The sequence below is a fragment of the Girardinichthys multiradiatus genome, chromosome 4 (genome assembly GCF_021462225.1).
Source record: "Girardinichthys multiradiatus isolate DD_20200921_A chromosome 4, DD_fGirMul_XY1, whole genome shotgun sequence".
Classification (NCBI taxonomy): domain Eukaryota; kingdom Metazoa; phylum Chordata; class Actinopteri; order Cyprinodontiformes; family Goodeidae; genus Girardinichthys; species Girardinichthys multiradiatus.
The window spans coordinates 41,948,677-41,959,975 of record NC_061797.1 but is presented as its reverse complement, the minus strand read 5'-3'; the positions used below and the strand labels follow the sequence as shown (position 1 = coordinate 41,959,975).

Below are 11,299 nucleotides of genomic sequence, written 5' to 3'. Positions count from 1 at the left end.
ATATCTACGGATTAGAAAGGAAAAATCTTGAAAATCTGTTATATAATCATCTGGAGTTAAACAAAAAAATTTAAATAAACTTGTGAATGATAATTTAGATCAAATCAAATTTTTTTTTTTTCTCAGTCACCTGCTTGGTAGCTTTCATCTTCACTGCAGCCGTTACCAGAAACTTTTGTATACTTGCCGTGACCCGTCACCACATATTTATACTTTTTGGTGGCAGTTTCCTGAAATTAAGATGCAAAAACAATATTTACAAGATCCATTTTCATGCACATCAACACCACATTTCTGTAGGTTTGAAAATGTAAATCTGAAACTACCTTCCAATGCACTAAAAAGAGAAACAGTAGCTTTCCAGAACTTAAAAACACGTACTTTGTGTGTTTATTTCTACTGAAGGAAAAATAACTAAATTGTCTGTTTATGTGACTGATTTTTATGGTTTACTACTACATATTTTTGGTTGTTTTCTCGAACAGATCCCCCAAATTAAGCATGTCTTTTTATTTTATTTTTAACCTTTATTTATATAGGGTGTCTTACTGAGATCCAAGATCTTTTTTACAAGCGAGACCTGTTTGAAAAAACAACAAGTTGCAATTATCAGAACATTTCCAAATAAAAAGCCTTAATAAGGAATTTTTTTGAAAGCAGAGTCAAAAAAATATATACATAACACTTAATTTAGAAATGTCACTAGAAAAATAAAAAAATATGTGTCAAAATATTGAACACAATGCCCCAACTGAACTCAGACCAAATCTTTTCTAACATTTCTGGCTGCCTGTCTGGAAAAACACAAGTAAGTGAATGTGATTTACAGAGAAATTTAGCAGTGGTGACGTGTACCTTTCCATCTCTTGTTGAAGAAAATGTGTCACCGACGCCTTCCCATAAATTCTTCTTGCTTAAAACCCCACCAGGTCTTATTTCCTAAAAAGAGAGAGAATAACAAACTGAGGTTAGTCCTCTTTGTCTCAATGCACTGGATGTGAACTAAACCGCACAACCTGCCACTGGGAGACAAACCTTCTCCAACTGCTCTGACAAACTGATTTGTGTCTAATTTACGCCAGATGTAGAGGCATGGGGGAGTGAATAACACAGCAATGAGGGCTGAGAGCAGCCTGTAGATAATTGAGCATGACATGAGGCTTTAAAGATGAAGATGTTTTCATTGTTTACTTTAAATACTCTTGGAAGGTGAAGCTACATGCTTCCTGTTTAGGTACTTTGTGTATGATAAACAATACCTCCTGTGGCTTAAGCCTTTAGAAGTAAGTGCAGATGTTGAACATCTGAGGTAAAGTGTTGTCAGTTGGTTGACTGTTGGCAAATAAATTCCTCGCCTTGAAACTATAAACTTGGAAAACTTGAGATCAAGCACAGAAATGCCCATACATATGCTATGGACCAGCTTGTAGAAAGTTGCAAACATGTGGAGTTCATATCCAGGAGTTATGAGCAACCATCCACTTGTAAAGGAATTCAACTCTTTAAATTCTTCTAATGGGTGGGCAGTTATTAGCACATTTTTCAGGAAATAGCCTTATCTGGACTGTACTTTATTCAGCTGACATCATTTCTAAACATGAAAGCAGCAAAGCACTTCTCCCATAATGCTGGAGAAAACCCATACAAAAACAGATGACATTGTGTAGTTTGATCAAGAATAGATTGCTATGACTTTTGGAAGTAATACTTTTTAAAGTGTTTTAATAATGCACATAAATATGCAAAGAAAAACAAGAAACAACCCAAAAAACATGGTATTCTGCTGAAAGGAGAGAAAACCCTAGGCCTCATTCTGACTCCATAGCCCAGAAACACTTTATAGCAGAAACACCATTCAAAGTTTATTGAAAGATGGTGACAGTGACTCAGTTGGTAACCGGTGGGTTGCCAGTTTGAAACCCCTCTGTGGCCATCTCAGTCATTGTGTCCTTAGGCAAGACACTTCACCTGCCTTACCTGCTGATGGTGGTCAGAGGACCCAATGGCTGCGATTGTATGTCACTCTGTTCCAGGGTAGATATGTCTATAATGTAGCCTATCACTGTCTGTGTAGGAATGGGTGGATGAATGATTGTAATGTTAAGTACTATGGAGTCCTCGGACATGATAAACCACTATACAAGTTCAGACCATTTAACATCTACCTGATGCCACATTGGTATTTTGATACCATTTCAGATCTTTACACAACTGCCGTTTAGTTTTTTCAATATCAGTTTTAGACTTCATATTCAGTGTGTACAGTATGATAATGTCACACAATCTAGATTTTGACCTTGTGAAATATTTATCAATTTCATGCCTGTAGTTTAATTTTTATACTCACATTCTTAATATTTCAGCCCTGAGGTTTTCTTTTAAAGGGTTTATGTAGCTACAGTAACCTTCTGTCAGGAAAGCTTTTGGAATCGGATCCAAGCGCAGACAGGCAGGCTAAGGCAGCAAGGTAAGTTCTGATGTTTTAATAACTAAAGAAAAACGTACAAACGAGGCAAAAACAAGAGGAGGCATGGCATGAATAAACGAGCTTGGCTTGTCTTGGCCTAAACAATCATGGACAGACTTGACAAAACATAAAGAACACACCTGCAAGGAATAAATGGAACGGAAGGGTAAATATACAGCATGGCACAGGTGGAACAGCGAGACTGATTGGCATTAAACAGGTGGACCAAATGAAGCTGATTACAGGCTGTGGCAGGAGTGAACACAAACCATGACTGGAACTAAACAAAGACACAATCAAACCTAAGACATATTATAGATATATCAGAACATACATATGAACAGAATACAAGAATCATGATAAACTAAACCTACAAAAAGATCTTAAGCACCACCTGAAAAATGATCAGAAACAGGATCCAAAATGCAACTTTGAGAACATAATCAGAAGCAGAGAAAAAAACAAAACAAAAACTCAAACACCCTCAAATCATGACACCATCTTGACCAGCCTGACTCTTTTTATCTTGACTGATAAAAAGAGTCAGGCTCAAGAAATCATGGGGATCAACATCGAAACCAGTGACACATAACTCTGTTCTTCTTCTTATATTAATTTATCGTTAAGTCCAAACTCTTTATGGAGCTAACAGAAGGAAGCTGATTTAATTGTTTCCTAAAATTAGACTTCTAAAGCGTTGACTATTGTTTAACATTTATTGTTACAAACTAAAAACTGGTAAAGGTAAGAAACTGATTTCATGCATAAAATGAAAAGAAGATCTAGCTTACTGCTGGTTTTGAAGGTGAGCTGCTCCTGCTTCCATCTTCACCTCCTTTTACCCACAGGTTGATGAGATCAGCCACACCAACTTTTAAACCATCTGCATCCTGGAACAGAAGTGAATTACTACTTTTCTGCAAAACCTACTTCATGTAATGAGAGATGCTGTAAATGCTTAGGAAATCTCCAGAAACCTTTCCCACCAAGTCCACCAGTTACAGACAAGACAAAAAAAAATGATCCTCAAAAGTTTTTCTTGAATCATCTGTAAACAGTAATTTGAAAAGTACGCAAAAGTGTTGGAATACATCCTGACCTTGGATGGTGTGACTGAGATGACGTTTTGGTTCCAGGCTTCTCCAGCTTCAAACAGGTTCTTCTTTGATGCAACTGGTTCAGAGGGGCTTGTAAGGTCTGTCAGCACCTGACAGCTTGCTCTTCCTTCCTTTGAGGAGATCTTCGGAAAAGCAGACAAAAGGTGTTCATACAGTTTGGAGTATTTTCGGGAGATCTGCAGTGAGTTCAGAAAATAAGTTAAAAGATCATTTTGCCTCTTATCCAAAATACCCATCCAAGGTTGGCACTTCAAGACTTCTAAGTTGTTGTTAAGGCAATCATATTAATGGTAGCATAAAGGGATTCAGTCACTGACTTTCTCCTCTCTCCTACTAGTTATTTGTGTTGATACCACTTCCTAACCAGCCCAGTACGGGAGGTGTTTTGGTAACTCGTATCAATAGTTGTGAGTGTCTGGTGAAAAAAGTCAAGTTACTGCAGTTGCATAACTTTGGTTTGCAAGATGCATCTGAAGACCCTAGAAAGCTCCTGGACGCAGTGAAAACAAATCCATCTTCTTGTTAAAGGTCACAGAGGTAGTTAAATATCCCCCTTTAGCAGATCTCCAGAAGCGGACCAAGTTCTATCTGAGAAGCAGAAGGCTCTTAACATTTTTGGGCTGTTGTTGTTTAATGTTCCACATTCAACGTTGCTGTATGTGGAGGACTGGTATAACACCTGTAGAGTGGCAGAACGGCACAGTGGTCAAATCGTAAAAAAGGGAGATAGCAAGGTTTTCCTGGCCGTAGAGCCATGAGCCAGAGGAGGTCATGCAAGTTTGGCTGTCCAGTCCACATATTTAGTGTACCTGAAGAAAGCTTGCTATCAAGTCTGTGATGGGGTTTTTAAGGCTGTCCAGTCCTTGTGTAACCAAGTCTAGAACTGTATTTGCACTTTCAGCACAAAAACAATCTTGTTCCAGTTATGGCAGCCGCATCGAATCTGTTTTTGGTGTTTATAGACAGGATCTCAAGCAATAGTTGGGAAAACTAGACATCTGTTTAGGAGCCTTGCAGATGATTCTGTTGGCATTTTCAGACCATGACCTTAAGCGTGCACTCTAGTGGCTAACAAATTAGTGTAAAATGATCAGGGTGAGTCAGCTCCTGTTAGTCTGAGGCCATGGTTCTTAACCAGGGAGAGATTGACTGTTCCCTCATGGTCAGGGGTCAGTCTCCGCCTCAATATTCTTGGTGTCTTGTTTAAAGATGGTATGTTGTAGTGATGGTAGGATGGAGTGCGAAATGGATAGAAAGGTTGAGACCTTATTCGGTAATGAAAACACTATGGCTTTCATGTTGAAGAAAGGTCTTAGCAGATAAACAAAAAAATTGACAGCTTACTAGTCTGTGTATGTTCTGACCCTCACCTATTAAGTCATTAGATGTACCATGATTTAAAGACTGAGGTTGTAAATGCAACCAGCTGAAATGATCTTCCTCCGTAGAGGGACACACCTCCCTGGGGTACAGACCTAACATTCCCAGCTTGTCTTGGATTAGCAGTAGACAAAGGATGGAAGTGCTGACCTTCTCGAACAATGGCTTTAGGACAGATGAAGCCAAAGTAGAAATGTTTGGTCTTAATGCTCCGCACCATATTTAAAAAGCCAAACACAGATACCTCATACTAACTGTTGAGCACAGTGGTGGTGTGGTAATGAGCTTGGTGTTATACAACCAAAGGTACTCATATTCATTGGGTTGACCACAAACTCCTTTGCCAAATTATTATAGGGTCAAATGTCTGGAAGTGCTGCAAAGGCCCGGCCAAAGTCCAGAACCATGCCTGATCAAAATTAAATGCTGGGACCTTAAAAGAACTGTGCAGAAACCCATGTCTGCATCTTCAAATGAACTAAACTCACGTTCTGAAAATAAACTCTCACTGAGAGCTCTTGCTGAAGGTGGTTCTACAAGCTGTTAAATTAAGTGCTTAATTTTTCCAGGACTGTATTGACAGTAATACAAACCTTTTGATATGGACCTGTCAGCAAAGATTGCATAAATTCATTATTCTCTGTAATCAGTTTGAATTAAAAAACATCTCTTAAAACAACAAAAAGCAAACATACTTTTACCTCAAGAGCAGTTGTGTATTCTTCCAATCTCTTATCAATCTTAGAAACAGAAAGAGGTGGCAGCCTCTTCTTTATGTTGCTGGTGCTTTAAAGGGAAGAATGCAAAAAAACACATCTAAAGATTTATAAACATTGGTGAACGTCTAACCATAGAACCAGTTTTAAGGATTTGAAACACCTGCTCTTTAAAGAAATAAATTACTATGAAAGCTAGGTGATTTTGCCAGCATTTAAAGTTTATAGATATCATAACAGCATTAACGTTTAGCTCATTCCTGTCTATTTTACAGTGTTAGACATACCTTCTCTTGAGAGACTCCGTTCTCTCTGTTATCTGAGAAAAAAGTTAATAAGATATGACAATCAGTGATTTAAACTCTTAACAATTTGATTTTCACTTATTTGGTATCTGTGAAGTATATATGTATGTATTTTTGTAAACTATTTATCTGAATTTCTAGACTCCTAAAGCTGCAGTGTGCAGAAAGAAAAAAAAATTACAACTCAGGTGCAGATCTGGACAACTTTTAAAATCTAGATTTAGCTTACTTTTCAAACAGTTTTTCAGAGATTTAAGATTTGTTTCTTTAATCAGCTCAGAATGACGTAAACAAGGGAACACTCACTGTGCATTTTCCATCAGGTGAGACTCGACTGTTCACCTCATCCTGTTAAGAGACACATAAAGCTCAGATACATACTTACATACTGAAATCAGGTGCAGCTTTTTTTCATCAGTAGCCTGACAGGAAGAAGGACGGAGAGAGAAGGGGGGAGTCACATTCAATAAATAACTTGGGTTTGGGAATCAAACTCCAGGTCAACCGTATAGCTTATGTGGTAATGGTCTATACAGAGTGCACCCGCTCTACAGCTGAGCCACGCAGCACTCTCTCTCTGGAAGCTTTTAAACCAGTTTTGGTCATTCGTTCTTCAGATATTCTAAAGGTTTATTAGTTTTTCTTTGGACTTCAGCTGCTTCTTCACTGTGTTTCAGGCCCTCCTTAGAGAAATGTTCTTGTTGTTTTTTTTAAGCCGGTTCACTTTGACCTTTGACATATCGAATAACTTAGCAATGAATTAGCTTTGACATTGATTTTTAGGCCCTTTGTCACCTGCAGCCTATCAGTAGGACAGAATTTATTTATATTTTGTTCACTGAACCTCTGTATAGTAGATGACCAACTGAAGGAAGATGCATATCCCAGGTCCTGTGTCAAGTCCTTGCTGGATCTTTTTCATATTTCTTAAAGGCATGACTGTCAGATGCTGATCTTCTGCTGTGGATCAAACCTGTGTTTAAATTTGGACCATATTCGTGTCATTTAGTCTTTTTTATCAGAACTTTAAGGACACAGTGAAGTATGTCACACAGGTGCGGAAGCCATGAAGTGCAAATAATACAAAACAAAAAAATATAAGGACCATTTTACTGATTCTGATCGAAAGATTTATTTTACACATTATCTTAAACGTTATTAGCATGCAGGTATCTGTTTCTCCCTCTGAAATAAAATCTCTTACAATCTTCAAAAAAGAAATAATAATAATAATAATAATGAAAACTGGTGACAAATATAATCTGTTCAGCAGCAGCTTTTCTCTTTATTTATTTCTAAAATAGACCAAAAAAGACGAGAGAAAGAAATCAAACTTTTCTGAGAGCCGTGCTCAGTTTTGTTTGTTTTCTTGTAATACTCCTTTATGCCACAAGAGGCAATAAAGTGACCCACTAGCCTTGACTAACAGCTGGCTGGGAAAAATGTACTGCAAAACTACTTTCTTTTCATAAATGAATTAAAATAACTCTAATCGGCAGAAAGATTAAAACACAAGAGAAAAGAAAAATCTGATCTGATTTTTTTTTTTTTATTTGTCTTCTTTTTTTTTTTTTGCTTTACTTTGGGAAACAATATCTAAGCTTTATTGGTTGCCAACAATTTGCTGAATGTATTTTTTATTTACTTGTGGTATAACTGAATTAGTACTTACTGGGTAAAACTGAATGAGGAGTTTCTGTAGAAACAGGAAGGAGCAACAAGAAGAAAAAAAATGTTTAAACATTCTGAACACATCACTTTGTCTCATCAAAGATGTTTCTGTTGGGAAGGTGCTGTAAAAACTAAATTGAATAAATATCTTCAGCAGGCTATGTTTGGTTTTACTGGTTACCTTGAATGTTGGACTCATGGGGCCGTAGCAGTTTAACGACTCCTCGCCTTCATTGTGGTTAAAGAGGGACCCTGCAGGCCCGCTGCTCAACTCCTCACCCCATCTTTCTTGACTCTCCTCTGATCTCTGATAAAAAAAAAAAATTGCTCTTGAAGTGTTGCTTTTCTAAGAGGAAAAACCAAATTCCATCCTTTTGACAGTAAGAGTATGATGTTAAAATAAGCAGTGTTTCCTCTTTACAAACTTGTTTATATAGTTTTCATGAACTGTGTTGTTTAGGGGCATACAACTAATGAAAAACGGGAAACGAGCTGGTGGTAAAAACTGGAATCTGGTCCAAGATCTTACATCATTGCTGCTTTTGTCAGGCAACATTGTTTTCAGCTCTCCGTGAGCAAAAGCAGCATTCTTTTGATTTTAATGCTTTCAACTTCTAAGCCAGACTGTAGCATTTTATAATAGGTCCACATGTGAGTCCTTTATGAAACCCAAGTGAGAAAAGCGGGCAGCTGTGCAAGTGTTTCACTCAACTTCAACAGAATTATTTTCTAGACAAGTCAAAATTGAAATCCAAACTTATTATCTAACATCTTTGTGAAGAGGCTGGACAAATTTAAAAAAATTATTTCAGAGCATTGGGGATTCAAAACATATTTATATATACATATATTGATAGCCCTAACACAAAGCATTCACAAGTCACCTTATTTAGAGCAGATCATTAATTTTAAAATCTTTAAAAGCAGCATCACTGAAGAGCAGTTAAACAATCGGGAGAAAAACACCGGCTGATGTAGGAAAAGGGAGACTTTCAGCTGCTTCCATTTACTCCTGTGTTTTACTGCATGACTTGTTAATACATGCATGCTATAAATATCCTAATGATATGTTTTGAGAAAAAGGAGGGCTGATTTATTTGCATCAGAGTAATAAAGCTAATTAGAAGTGGCACAGAATTATTTGTCTATGTGAATGCTGACAGAATTGTACAAGTATTGCATTACAGTTTCACTCACAAGCAGTAATTCATCACTGAGGTGAATTAAAGACACACTGGACCCTAGGAATCCATAACAACATTATATTTCAGCAAACTTCAGCTGCTTTGTGTGCTGGTTTCTCTTACACTTTATTACATAGTTCTTGACTTTGGCCATGTAAATGAATGTGACATTTGTGAGCAACAAGCCTGAACACAATTACAAATGTGTAAATGATATGTTCCCTTTAAATTTAGGTTTGGAAAACAAGTAACATCCTAGGCAAATAAATATTAAAGAAGACTAAAATAGGAGACATAAGCAAAATAATTTAGAATTTAAACAGTAAACAGAAGCACATTTATGGGCATTCTGGGAAAAATATATTTCTAGCTTTGCAGCCATCAAATGTAAACGTTGACTGTAAAGATGTTTTATAGAATGTTTAGGCATATTTTGTTTAAAAGAAATAATGGTTGAATTAGGGTTAGGTAGAGAGATTTCCTTATTGTAAAATGGTTTAATGGTAATAAGTCACTAAATAGGGGAAATAGATTGTTCAGAATAAAATAAGCAAATTATTTGGATAAAAACATAAAACCTAGTCTGTATAAATAACTAAATGATATTTAAATTGTCTTATGATAACAATTATGCCATATTCTTAAAATTTATTGCTAATGTGTACATTTTTTACATTAAGAGAGAAGACAGATCATTTAAGTTGGTTCATATTTAGTTTGTTAAAGTTAAAATTCTAACTAAGTTTAGTTTAAAGCAGAAACTGAATAATGTTTTTATAACAAAGATCTTAAGATGCTACCACCAGCTTTATTAAAGACGTAGGTCCAGAGCAAAAAGAAAAGCAAATAATAATAATTTATGGAAGGGGTAAAATACCAGTGGTTCCACATATTAAAATAGAACCTGAATAAGCTGAAATAATGTTTTATGTTTAATTCTATTTTTATCCGGCATTGACTTTTCAGTGCACACCGAACACCCATAAGTAAAACTTGCCTTGAGACTGTTACCTTTTAGAACTATTAAAACCTGGAAAACTGCAAGTTTTGAATGCAAAAGGTTTTGGCACCTGGTGAAAATAAAATCAACAGCATTGGTTGAGCACCGACTGTTGCAAACCTTGTTTTGCATTTCATGATATTCCTCCTCTGCTGCCCTGTGTGCTTGCTCCTTCCTGTTGTGGAGATCTCCCTTCTCTTCACCTGTGGTGCTCAGCCCTTCTTTCTCCTGAATATCTTCATCAGTGGAGCTTTGTTGCTCCATCGGCAGCATTGGCTTCACCTGTTTTTCATTATAGTCTTCCTCTTGCGTTTTGCGTTCCTCCTCCTCCATTCTTTGAGCTCCACCGCTGTGGTCGAAGTTCCTGGAATCCAAAACAAGAAAAGTTTTATTATTTATATTCACTAAGTGCTTTGCAAAGGATTTGAGGGCTTCAGATGATTTCACCTCCCTTTAACAGATTTGTGATACTTGGTTTATTAATTTAAATTTTAGAAAAGCTCACACTGGTTTTAATTTTTCTGCATCTTTTCTGACTCCGGTGAGGATTTACAAACATATAAAAAGTGATAAGTGGACATGGAGCAGGATTAAGCCTGACCGTCTCTTCATCGTCCCTGCTGCCAGGTATGACGTCCTGTCTGCAGGATGTCCTGCACTGTGGTGTTGCCTGGCATCCTGTGACAGGAAGACAGAGGAGCTGTATGATGTCCTGACTGGGGTATCAGAGCTGGATGTCTGCAAAACACCAAATAGGCAACATAGGAAAATTTTCTTCTGCATCTTGTTGCTAAACTGACATGATCTATAAATTGACAGAAACTGAAATTATCCAGATAATCTTCAAACACAAATTATGAAGTCACTGCAGCGTTTGGACAGACTTCATGCTCATGGTTTGGATATTTTGTGGAAAGTAATAGAGAATTGACCTTAACTCTGCTGAATTTATTCTCAGAATTACTTTTCTTCATACATATCTCTACACAGGCTGTGTTTGCATGCTTCCAATCATTGTAAGGGGATTTGTCTATAGAACAAATTCCACAAAGAACAAATAAACCTTCTCTGATTGTTGTGTCAAAGTTTCCTCAGAGCTCCTCCCTCCATGTTCCCCTCTGCCCTTTTCTTCATTCTCCTCATATTCCCCAGGAACTGATGCTGCATAAGGTTTCTGCTCCTTTGTGCTGAAGTTGTCCTGCACCTCCTGCTCATTACGGTTTTCCAACCTGTTGCTCCAGTCGCTGAAACCTTCGTCCTCTTCCAGGACAAAACAGCAGGGTTTCAGCTCGTCATCAGTCCTGAAAACAGAGCAGAAGTATTTGGGAGTTTCCGGAAAACAGCAAAAACAGTGTTAGCTTTCTATTGATTTAATGCACGTGCAGTGAATGAGGAGTTGGCTCAGCTGCTAGCTACTGAGAACAGGGAGAGTATTTTACATGCTTTTTGAGGGACTAC

The 11,299-nt window shown here is 37.2% G+C and overlaps 1 protein-coding gene across 3 annotated transcripts in view; it reads right to left on the bottom strand.

The window, feature by feature from the left end:
• The window catches only part of LOC124867033 (non-muscle caldesmon-like), a 32,265-nt gene that overhangs the window by 8,150 nt on the left and 12,816 nt on the right, over positions 1 to 11,299 (bottom strand). Inside the window, exons 3-14 of one of the 3 annotated variants that reach the window (XM_047363216.1) lie at positions 10,905 to 11,142; positions 10,443 to 10,579; positions 9,962 to 10,205; positions 7,839 to 7,964; positions 7,659 to 7,682; positions 6,293 to 6,334; positions 5,969 to 6,000; positions 5,661 to 5,751; positions 3,567 to 3,707; positions 3,259 to 3,357; positions 856 to 939; positions 131 to 230 (exon numbers count right to left, since the gene is read on the bottom strand). In XM_047363216.1, the coding sequence (XP_047219172.1) occupies positions 131 to 230; positions 856 to 939; positions 3,259 to 3,357; positions 3,567 to 3,707; positions 5,661 to 5,751; positions 5,969 to 6,000; positions 6,293 to 6,334; positions 7,659 to 7,682; positions 7,839 to 7,964; positions 9,962 to 10,205; positions 10,443 to 10,579; positions 10,905 to 11,142 (1,358 nt within the window). The remainder of the gene's footprint in view (positions 1 to 130; positions 231 to 855; positions 940 to 3,258; positions 3,358 to 3,566; positions 3,708 to 5,660; positions 5,752 to 5,968; positions 6,001 to 6,292; positions 6,335 to 7,658; positions 7,683 to 7,838; positions 7,965 to 9,961; positions 10,206 to 10,442; positions 10,580 to 10,904; positions 11,143 to 11,299) is intronic. The other 2 variants (XM_047363217.1, XM_047363218.1) reach the window with 2 other exon arrangements.